We start from the raw sequence: 12,401 nt of genomic DNA on the forward strand, positions 1-12,401 counted from the left end.
AGATACATGGTGAAACCACAGAAGATTTGGAATAGGTAAATGACCCTTCCCATGGACCCATCATTACCCACAGGAAGAGCATGAGCAGGACTAACTTGCAGGAAGAATAGCTCCCTCTGGGCCCCCCTGTTAGCATCCCTGAATACCCTGAAGGATACAGCAAGTGCTGAGGCTGGAAGAGCCCGGCTCAGTCAGCTTAGAAGCATGAGGGCAGAGGGTTCGCAAGGTCCATGGCTGCTGTCTGTAAAGGTGGCGGGGCACACACCCCCACAGGGCAAAGAGCTGCTGGAAAGGACAGCATTAGCAGAACAGGCAGGTGACAATGCCTGTGAACATGTAAAGAAGGTGTCTACATGTAAGAGCTAGAAGCAGCCTTCCACAAAGTCTTATAGGGACAAAACCCCCACATACAACAGTTTGATTAAAGAAGAAATTAATGATATGCTAATATATGTTTTATAAGTGTGTTATACATGGTGGATACTACACTCAGTGGAGTCTAAACTCAAAAACCCCACAGTCTCTTGCAGGCTTCTATACAAAAAGATAATCTTCCTGGGTTTGAGGGGTGGTTTTGTATTGCCTATAATCAGATTTCCCTCCAGAAGCAAATATCTGGCCCAATGTTCTTATTCTGTTTATATAAAAAGATTATTCTCTTCTTTAGGTCAGGAATGACCTCAGTGATTTCTCCACTGACTTCAACAAAAATAAACACCATTTTGAATTTGATCCTAGAAAATGGTGATTCTCTGTCTCTGCGTGTGCCGCTTCTGAAGTTTCCAAACTGGTTCTTTTTCTATCAAAGTATACTAATTACTCAAGATAAAAGTGGAGACTTTGCCTGCTTGCAAAAAATGTCTGCAGCAGCTTTGTTGTCGGGTATTGCCTCAATCTGGGCGTGCTGGGGACCACGTTCCCAACAGCTGATTTTGAAGACGCAAACTGCAAGAAGAGAGAACTTCTCTTGCAGTGGTGATAGGCATGGGGCTCCACTTCCCCGGGAGAGCTGCCCGCCAGGCCACGGGGAGTGATAGGCAGAGAGAAGATGGCCCGAGTGACATCTAAAATGGCTGCAACCTAAATGTCAAATAGGAAAAAAGTGTGGGTTTTTTCATATACTTTTATGCAAGTAAACAGCCTGTATTTTCCTGGAGAATTCCAGTTCTTTGGAGAAATAGAGTTGTCTGCTCCTTTCTGCACCAGTTGCAGCCTTTCAGACCACACATATAAATGCATTTCACTTACAGCATCCTTCCAAAGAGGGAACAGACTTCGAATTACTAAAGAAAATGGACTGTAGTATCAATTATAACCCACATCTCAAAACTATTAATAGAAGCATTTGGGAAGAGATACACAGACACATTTTTAAATTTCCTTGAAATGAGTTGGATTAGGGCAGAGTATAGAAGGAGCAGAGCTAAAAATTGGCAATATGTTACTGAGAAATAATTATTTTGAATTGGGGTGCTTGATGTTTGTAATGGATTTGATCCGATGATAAACGGAAAATAAAATGACTTGTGACAACAGGGGAATGAAAACAATCCTTATTTATGATATGTGGCTACCCTTACTGACATAACCCCAAGGTATTCTACCCCAGAGAGTCAAAATATTGCAGGCTAAGTATAACTGCAGCATTTAGCATCACTTGTCATCTCCTTAGTGAAGTTAATGGGGAAACTGGCCACATTTGTTCAGAAAAATAGCTTTTTTCCTTATCTTTTGGACTCTTGAAAAATAATACAGAGAATTAGGAGGCTACAGCAGCAAAGAAAGAAAAAAAGAAGCAGCAAAAAGAAATTAAGGAAGGAAGGTGTGCAGGGAGGGAAAAGAGCATTAAGGAAAGGAAGATCTGTGGGTCACAGAAAACAAGTAAAATGGTACCCCTCTGCACTCCTCTCCCTGAGCTGTGCTTACATGCGGGCAGGGGGCACCTGAATTTCATATTTGGGCTTCCAAATTAAGTTCTTCAACACTGGTATTCAAAGAAGTGCTGTATTTAAAAAGTAACGATAAATAAATATTCTTATTTATAAAAAAAACTAAGACAAACGAGCACAACTGCTCAAAATGAGAGGCTACATGATGATCTTTGCTGTATAATCAAAAGCCCCACCTTAAACAAGGTCCAAACAAGTTGATGGAGCTTTTGTCATTAGGGCAATGCAGCCTTCCAAAATGTGGTGCCACAAACACCAAAATAAACAGCTTTCATGAGCTGTACACACAGAGAGGAAGATAAAGCGATAGAGCACGGTGTGCTGCAAGTGATTTTTCTGCCTCTGCACATGGTGCCAGAAGAGCAGATACAGTCACTGTGGAGGTTTCCCCACTGCTGTCTTGGCTGCAGCATCTTGTAAGAGCTGTTTTAAAGGCAAAAGGGCAGATGTCAATCTTTGATCTTTCTGTTGAGAGGGTGATCTATTAAAGACTTAGCTAGCTGGGGACCTACTCCCTCCACAGGCTGCCAAACCCATTGCTTAAGGTAACAGCCTCCTATTTGCCAGATCAATGCTGACCCTACGACAAAAGCTCGGTCTCCTTTCGTCAAATCTGCAAGTCATCCAAAAATACTTTATTAATGGGGAAAGGTAATGGTGGGAGGTAAGTGTGGGAATCACAGCGGCGGCTATGTAAAGAAACCGAAACAAAGAAGTCCAAAATTTCTGTCTGAAAAGAAGAGCCTATTCACCCACCTCAGTGCAGTTTGAGAAACCCTCTTAATCAGACAAAAATCTTATTCTGAGCCAGATTCTAACTTTATCGTTTTCATTGATTTGTGGGGAGGCAGAGAGTCGAAGGGGCAGCCGAAGGGAAAGTCTTCGGAGCCACCTATCCGCCTTGCTGAAGGCTGGGTGGCACCGGGGATGCTCCTGGGGGACTTTAGGTCTTCTGAGAGCCTGCTTCTGAGGGCAGGACATGGGAAAAAAGATCGGCGACTTCACTGCTCCTTAACAGAGCCTCCCTCAGCATGCCTCTCCTCTGAGATTGCACAGATAAGCCTGTTCATTTTGCATTAGCTGGGGCCTCAGGCCAGGCTCAAGAGTCCTTATTCCATCTTGCTGCTATTTGGGAACACGGAGGAGGTCATCAGCAAACTCCCTGAGCCGTCCTCTCCCTGTGCATCCCAGCAAAAGAAGACAGAAAGTGTAGGCAAACAATAATGCCGGCTGAATTGCCCAATATGTCTATTTAATTAGCACTTAGAAGAGTCCCAAATGTTGTTTTCTCCTTGCTTGAAGGAGAGAGAAGAAGAACATGCCACTGGCATTGCAGAGGGCAAGAGGGGTTTTATAGATCATTTCACCTTAATAGTCATGGAGAAACTATTACAATGCATCTCCAAATTGAAAAGACAAAAACAAGGTCCCTGTAGTCCTGATTTTTCTCTGTTGTACATCACTGGGATGTGGGGTTTGATTTAACAGCATTTAATCCCTCTGGACAAATTGAAGGGGTGCAGGACACTGATTTTCTATACATCCGCAACTCTCCCACCACTGCAGAATCGGTGTGTGTGTCTGAAAATATTTCTCCATAAAAAGCACACTTTTTATGGCATAAATAAAATCTTTTGCCATAGTCATTTTCAGAGGTACAGTAATTTGGAAAATGTGCACAAATTGCTCTAACAATTATTGATGCTATTGAGCTTCCTGCCCTGTGACAATGGAATTTCCTTGCCCTGAAAAGCATCAGTTCTGCAGGGTTCCTTTTACTTTCGTTGCTGTTATCTTTTATGACAGTCAGCCATAAAATCAAATGTGTTCCCTCAAAACAACTTTCATCTTTGTTTTTTAAAAACAGTGTTCTTATTCTTTACATATATTTTTCCACATTAATGGGAAACTATTCCAGCAAAAACATAAAAAAGACCATGCCCTGCCTTGTATTTCACGAACATAGGAAATGAAAGAGTCAAAGATATGCACTAAAGATTTTCAAAGCACCCATTTGACTTCTTTATGAAAATGTTCAGCTTTTTCCATAAAGAAGAAAAATTCCAGCAAGTCTGAGGATTAAAAAACTGAATGTAATGATCTTCTACGTAAGCTTCTGGCTTCTCAGACTCGATCATTGGAAATTTTTTTTGCAAGTCTCTCTCTTCAGGATAATTTAATTAAATAAAGTGGTACTAGAACACCCTGTCACTATTACTGTTCTCATCCTCCCCAACCAGAAGGCAACAACTCCCACAGAGTCCCTGTGCAAGTTCTTTACAGCAATGCTTTACCTACTGTTTAAAAATATCCCACAGTGCAAAGTGCCTATAACGATAACTCTTATATTGTACCTTCTCTCTGTTACAAAGAAAAAAAATATATATACATCGGAAAAAAATACAAATATTTATTTTCCTCTCTTAAAAATTAACCTTCTTAATATATTCAACATTTCTATCTAGCAGCTTTCTTCAATGAGAGCTCAGCTGCACTCTCATTCCTTCTCTTGTGCCACTGCTATTACTGTGCTGTTGTCTCTGGTTTTATCAATGACAGAAACAAATTTGCCTTATAAGAAGAGTTAATCTTCTCTACATAGATTTCATTCCTACGCACAGGCTCAAAGTCCATGAACACATAATCTTTTGCAAATCAAAACCTATTTCTCTCTTTCATGCATCATTTACAATCCCAAGATGATGTACCGCTAGCGTCACACCTGTATTTTAGTCCTCTTTCTTCCTGATTACCCGTCCTTTAGAAAAGAAAGCACAGGTGACCTTTACTTTTTTCCTCTCATATATTTTATTGCCTGTTTGTCTTGTTTTCTTTTGCTTTGCTTTTCTACCTAAAGAACTGAAAGAGAAAGCCTGGTTCAAAAACGACAGCAGAAGACCGCCTCAGCATGGTGCTCTTCTTCGTATTTAGGCAAAACAGACCTTAAGAATGGTAAAATATCAGGAAAGAAAAATGAACCCAGTTTTCAGTTGCTGGGATTACATGACTGATCCAGCAGAAACACTATGTAACCGAGATCCCTTTGAGCCCCGGGTTAGCCGTGTAAAGGCTACATCTAACCTCGTTTGTGGGCAATTTCTCCAGCCTCTCTAATTGCAAGCCTGAAGCCAGCAGCAGCATAGGCTTGGGCTGCCATCCTTACGCCACCCTCTGAGCAGCTTAGTCACTACTGCTGTGCCCTAGGTTACACCTACTGCACCAGCTAGCCAAAAACAGCAAAAGAAACCAAAATAGCCTCAAAAGGAGTAGAGTCAAAGGGCTTTGCCAGCCTGACTGGTGCAAGCTGCCAAGCCAATACCTCCTTCTTTGGGCACCAGAATGAATCCTCACAGTCACTGTCTTCTGCAACTTTTTCTCCAGCTCCATCTGCAGTGGATATATTTTCCCGAGCTTCCATTGCTTTGAAGAAGATATTATTTTACCACTACCTTAAATACATTGTTTACCCATTTCTATACTATGTGCTATGAGCCCTAGATTCTCAGTCTACTTACAGGAAGGTGCACAAACACTGCAACCGTGACATGCATTAAGCAACCTTTTGGCAACAACCAGGTTGACTGACAAATTTAGGTTCTGATGACAGTTTCATTTTAACAAGCTATTAGTGTGACTGGGTTTGTGGCTCTTGTGCTAATAATCTGATGTGCACAGCTTTTGACACTCTCCTCCCCCCCAAACTGCAGTAGATTATGTTAATCTCTAATTGTATATGGGTTTCGTTTGCATATAATTGCTGCTGTTTGTTATGCAAAACATTTGTCCTCTAATATATTCAGATGCATCTGTTTTCAAGACTGGCCTTCTACATTTGTAGAATCCAGTTTGCTTTACGGCATCATGAAGTTTTTCTACAATGAGATTTTTGAGAAAATAGAATGAATTTTTCACCTGTAGTGAAAAATTTCACCTGTAGCAAAACATTTTCATGTTTCTGAATGCTGGTGTTAATAAAAGCTTAAAAAATTAACACAGTGATAGCTGCCCTCCTGCTTGTCCTTCTTCATTCCAGTGGACCCCCACGGATGAAAAAAATTGAAGATGTATTAAGTAACAAGAATATCTTTTATTATTTTTTCTGCTGCAGTCAACTTGTTGGAAAAGCCAATTCTTACAAACAAACAAACAGGCCCAAAGTTTAATACAGATTTTTTCTATAGCCTTTCTTCCTACACCCACCTTCCCTTTTTCAAGCTGAGAGCACCACAGTACCATTAAAAGCTTATGCTTTTGATCTCTGTGCAAATAAATGAGCTGAAACAAATAAAACCCAGTTCACAAGAGACTTTCAAGACATCTGGTGGAGTTATTTTTCTAAGTAATTAGACCAAGTAGTGGTGTAATTCCCAAATGAAAGGTACCTTCTTGCTTGGTATCCAGTTATTTCTCAGAGCCATCAAAACAGCAGTAAGTCCCGCTTCTCTCCTTGCGTGTGACTCAAACTCTATTGATTACCAGTCTTCCCAAATGGGAACAATCATATCTTTGATTTACGCTGGTTTATTACTGAAGTTTTTAAACCTTTTTTTTTTTTTTTGGTACTACAAGGGTCCTGTTTTTCTTCCGTGAACGTCAGTGGGATTTCTGGTATTGACTGAGGAAGGATGAGGCTCTTGGCTTCTTTTTGTTTTCTTTTCCTTGCTAACCTACTCTAGTTCTGCTTCACACAGGCTCTATGGAGCAGGCAAAAAAGTGTAATGGAATAACAGCCAGGTACTTGCTCTGGATCAATACACTACTCTAAACTGTGCCCAGGTGTGCTTTCTCCTTCTTTCTTGCTGGAAGCTGATTAAATTTCTCCTTTTTTTCTCGAATCTCCCCAAGAAAACATCATTCTAGGACCAACCCAGTTGCTCTTCAGCACTTTGAGGAGAATGTGGTTCTTGGTCTGTGACTACGATACAGTGCAACCACTGGGAATTTGTGACACTGGGGAAGTGAACAGGGAGTAGACCTGGCTGAGAAAGCAATTCCACTTTGTTTGTGCACGGTTCCCCCATTTTTTTTGTTTCAAATTCGGGCAGGGTGCTCTACAATCATGTTTTACTAACTGACCTGGATGCAGACACCACCTCTGTGCTCTGACAGCTAATGTTCAGTAATGCCAGATACCGAATTCACAGCTGTATCGAGAGTAAAGAAAAGCAGCTGCCATATGAAATAGCTGCTAGATTACAACGGTGGGCTTGATATTAAAGCTTTTTCATTCTCATCCCTCCATGACATAACACAAACTCACCAGAGGTTTCATCTACTCTCTCATCCACCACATGGTCCTTCTGATGAACCCATTCGCTGTTGCACTTAAAATAGATCTGCGTGGCTGGGCTCGCTTTGCAGTACAGATTCACGGGCTTGTTCTTCACAATGTAAGCCTCTTCAGGTTCGATGAGGAAGTGGGGCAATGGCTCTGGAGGATCAGATGGAAAAGTTTCTGGAAGTTCATGAAAAAAGTCATCATCTGTGGAGAAGAGACAAAAAGGACAAATGAAACAACCAAAATTCAGCTGGCAAACACACACAAGCACTTTCTGAAAATTTCAAGAGCATACTTTTCAAATAAAATGTTATCTTAGGAGCATTCCTAGACCGAGGCTTAAATGCACTGCTGTTTTCAGACTAGAAGAAATTGTTCTTTACATCCTGAGCTCTCTTTCTTCTACGTGATGTGACAGGGATGTGCACATTCACGTGTCTGGGAATGGTCCTTTGTTATCATCACCGGCAATACTAGCAATAAAGCATTATGTTAGCGCTTGGGAGAGTTGCCTGCAAAACCGTAAAAAGAAATAATAGAAACTTTTGGAAGCTTCAAGGTCACACTTTTCAATAGTGACTAATCGCACTGTTTAATCAAGTGCATGCACATAGCTAGTATTGGCTGAGGCTGGTACAAATAGGAAATAGCGCCTTTCGTTTCAGATGAGCAATTTGAAATCTGCTCTAAGGGCAAAAGACTAAATGCAAGTCCAGTCTGCGCTTCTTTGTTCATACTCTGACTCTCTTCCTAAGACTGCTAATGAAGGTGCCCAGCTATGCTTTCTTTACTTTGTTTGTAGTACACTGGTCTGTGCAGTCCTCACTATGGAGAGGAATCGAGAGCTGGGACATAGGGCAGAGAAGCTGTGAGATGGTGACATTTTGGGCCAACACGGACGCATGCTACTGACGCAAGGAACCTCTGCACCTCTCTGGTGCTGCTGGTAATGAATAAAGTCAATATGAGAAGTCTAGAGAAGGAGGAAAAGAATCCAACGCACAGGAGGCAACACTGAAAACACCTAACACACATACTTTCCTTTCTCTCTCCCTCCCTCTTCACAAATCCCCCTTTACAATCCCTCTGCCCCTTTCTGCAGAGGAAGTCTTCCACATCAGAAAGCACCAATTCAGCAGAGAATAACCCTCTTCCCATCCACCTCCCCACCTGCCGTCAGTGCACAAGAACATCCAAGAGGCTCCCAGCAGCAAAGGGGTGGGGGGGCACCAACTACTGAGAGATCCACCAGCAGCAAGCTGACAGTCCTGAAGGCCTTATTCAATCTCCCCCTTTCTGCCTCTGAAGCAGTTATCATCATACACAGTGACGGACGCTGCTGATGATCAATAAAACACCACAGAACATCAAACTAAAAATACTGCGGAAGGCTGGCTATCTTCTCCCTGCCAGTCTTCATGAAGATGAAATGTCAGATGGCTACCTCTCCGCACCTGAGACATGCCTGTGCAGGCTGTGTCCAGAGTTACAAGGAACATGAAAGGCTCTCCTTCCAGCTACTGCTTTTGCAGAAAGACAAGAAAAAACAGGAACAGTTGAAGGAGACAGGGGGAGAAGGTAATATGGTACCCATCCATGTAGCTATATGGAGGTAGACTGTATGTCTTTATCAGTGATGGGAATACCTTACACAGCAAAAGATTTTGTGAACCTCTTGAACTGTTTATGAGGAGAACATATGTTCACCAATTTGTGTTGTTGTTGGTTTTTTTTTTCCCCTTCATATTAATTTAAAAACACTCCTGCCCTTTTGGGTGTCTCATTTTACAAAGAGCAACAGCCCTGACTCACTACCGCATCACCCCCTGAGAGTTAATAGAAGTGAACTGGTGCAATGATAGAAGAAAGTGTCACTAAATAAGGCCTGGTATTTTCCTAGCAAAGGGAAAATCTGTGACATACTATAACAATTCCATTTCCATCTCCATCAACTAATCATCTCTGAATACTCAAATTAAATTTAATTTTTATCACTTTTCCATCCTTCCTTTTTTTCTGCGGTTTCCTTTTCACTCTGACCACACCAGCCTCCTTTTACTGCAATCCTATTTTCTCTCCCCGTTAGGTATTCCTTCCTTGCTCCATTTTGCTCCCATTTTTTCCAAAGACAAAGACGAGTTACAATAAGTTAATGGGAGTCCACATTTGGTTTCATGACAATAAAACATGTTTGAAGCAAAGCAAGAGGTTTTTCAGCATTCCTCATCCCCTTCTATCCATACCTCCCCCTCTTCCCCACTCCCTCCCTCTCCCTCTCGCACACGCTGCTCCATAGACATCCACAACACAGGAACATTAGAGATGAATCATTTCCCCTGAATTGCCACAGGACGTATCTTTTTCTTCTGGTCATTTAATTGCAAATCAGCGAGCAGACAGATGGAAACTAACAAAGCACACATATGTTTTATAATTAAACAAGTATTGCTTCACTAATTTCTGGTGACTGGAAGAACAAATGTATTTATTTTCACCACTAGGTTTCTGCACATTATCAAAGACAGTACTTACGCTGCCTGACCAATTAACTGCATCTTATCAAAGATGTAACTAGAAAGTCTAAAAGGAGGGATCAGCAAGCTGCAGAAAAGAAGAAAGGTGGTTTTAAAAATTATTTCTTTAATCAGCCTGGAGAATGTGTGTGGGCTTGGGCCTTCCCTCCTGAAGGTAACTGCTTCTATAGTTTAAATATTTTTATGTTAAAGTGGATTCACAGTACTGCCCAGTACACGACAACCTAGTCTCACGTTTTGATTGTGGCGATAGCTGTTTCTCTACACCAGCCTGGCATCCTGCAGTCAGGTACAAGCCAGTTTTCTTACTGGCTTCTTGCTATAATTCCACCTTACTCTTCTTAAGCAATAATAAAGCTCAGCTTTATTTTTCCACACTCTTTCTCATTGTTTTTGAGAGGCATCTGAACATCTTAAATGTTAGGGATATAGATGGAAACCATTCACAAACTGTCACACAGAGTGCACAGAGGCTGCCTTGTCCCTGGAAACTGGCATTTAAAATCTGCACTTTTAGAATAAATTTAAGATAGCAGCTAAGAGATATTTTTTTGTTTTTTAAACTGGAGTATGTTCATTCAATCCCTGCCCTCGTACCGTTGCTATTAGTAGCAACTTTGGAGCTATTTTTTTTATAGAGCAGATTCTTAAGAGGGGCATCCAGAATACGACCATGACTGGGTTTTTCTGTGTTTGGCAGAAAAAAACCCAGTCACACTGCAAAGCTAGTCTTACCTCCATTAGCATTCAGGGCCCCTCGCTCCTGCTATTCACCGCTGACAGGTAACAGGCGGCTTTATCAGCCTGTGCAAAGCGCAGCCAAAGTCACTTGGTGTTCCCTGCATTCCCCAAAGAGATGGGATCGGCTGCTGGCCCCTCGCTCCTGCTATTCACCGCTGACAGGGGTACCAGGCCTTTATCAGCCTGTGCAAAGCGCAGCCAAAGTCACTTGGTGTTCCCTGCATTCCCCAAAGAGATGGGATCGGCTGCGGGCGGGGGGGGGACCACCCCTCCCCTCCCCTCCCGCCCAGGCACGCCAGCCGCCACCAGCTGATGTTGCAGGATGGTGGTTTAAAGGTAGACAGGGTGCGCAGCCATGGTTCCCCTGTGCTGGGCTGCGGTACTCACCTCTCGGGATGAGGACGCTTTGAGGAGGAAGAACCCTAAAACCCCTTGTGATGGCTTGCCCATCACAACAGGCACAGCTGCGGCACGGCTTAGGACAGTTGGCCGATTCGGCTGCTGATTTGGGACAGGGTTTTGAACCATCAACCTTAACACACATCTTGGATCCAAGTCTTGCATTTCATTTTTTTTTAATTAGACTGATACGCTGTTATGCTTTCAATGTAATGCTTGCAGCAACATGCGAGCATAATTATAACGGCAGTGTAATTATATAACAAAATATTCTTAAAAATCCAACACAAATATTTACCTCTGAAAATGTCAATATGGGACATTTGACTGTGTTGAGATTTTTTGCAACTCCCTACAAATCGAACTTTTGGTAAAACGGAAGCAAACTCATGAATCTGTGTTTTCACAAGGCCACAGTTTCTAACAACCTAATAAACACTTCCATCAAAGTTTCTCCTGACCGGCTCTGGTTGAACACAGGTCATTGCTCTGTCCATACAAAGATTAAACTCTGACTTAAGTTTTTCAGGGATGACTCTGTTATACCCATATGGCCTGCCGGGCCTACAATTTGGATGGGGGTCGCCTCTCGTTGCGTGCTCCGTATCTGTCCAAGGGGATAAATCTTGCCTGAGACTTTGATCTGAATCTTCCTGATGGTTATCACTGGTTATTTAAAATCTTCATCTTCCCATGGCACAACAAAGCAGCAAACTTCATATCTCTCTTATTTAACTCTCCTAAAGAATTAGATATTTTTTCTTCTGTCTGGAGGAAAAAAGCTAATTAAACCATTTGGGAGTGATGTGGGAGTGTAGATACAAACAAACACTGAAAATTCACATACTTCATTTCCAATCATTATGTCAATGCCATGTGCAGCAAGTTCCCCTTACAAGCTTGATCAAATGCAAATACGAGGCACGCATTGTTCTCCCCCGTTATAACAAAACCCTTCTGTGCTCAGTAACTTCGAGTTGCAAGTTTACTTCTGCAGTATGTCACATTCATCTTCATTTTTACATAATAAAGTATACAGTCCATCTGTTGTTATTGACTGATTTATATTAGCATGCTGGTTTTGACTGGGGTAGAGTTAATTCTTCATAGTAGTTAGCATGGGGCTGTGTTTTGGATTTGTGCTGGAAACAGCGTTGATAACACAGGGATGTTTTCGTTACTGCTGAGCAGTGCTTACACAGAGTCAAGGCCTCTTCTGCTTCTCACCCCACCCCACCAGTGAGCAGGCTGGGGGTGCACAAGAAGCTGGGAGGGGGCACGGCTGGGACAGCTTGACCCAAACTGACCAAAGGGATATTCCATACCATATGACGTCATCCTCAGCATATAAAGCTGGGGGAAGAAGGAGGAAGGGGGGAACGTTCAGAGTTATGGTGTTTGCCTTCCCAAGTAACCGTTAGGTGTGATGGAGCCCTGCTTTCCTGGAGATGGCTGAACACCTGCCTGCCCATGGGAAGCAGTGAATGAATTCCTTGTTTT

General features: G+C 42.3%; 1 protein-coding gene across 1 annotated transcript in view; it reads right to left on the reverse strand.

The window, feature by feature from the left end:
• The window catches only part of UNC5C (unc-5 netrin receptor C), a 112,258-nt gene that overhangs the window by 89,359 nt on the left and 10,498 nt on the right, over window positions 1–12,401 (reverse strand). The window contains exon 2 of the mRNA XM_009273613.2: window positions 7,210–7,431. Coding sequence (XP_009271888.1) covers window positions 7,210–7,431 — 222 coding nt within the window. The remainder of the gene's footprint in view (window positions 1–7,209; window positions 7,432–12,401) is intronic.

This window comes from Aptenodytes forsteri, unplaced genomic scaffold, assembly GCF_000699145.1.
Source record: "Aptenodytes forsteri isolate BGI_AS27 unplaced genomic scaffold, ASM69914v1 Scaffold93, whole genome shotgun sequence".
In the NCBI taxonomy this organism is placed as follows: domain Eukaryota; kingdom Metazoa; phylum Chordata; class Aves; order Sphenisciformes; family Spheniscidae; genus Aptenodytes; species Aptenodytes forsteri.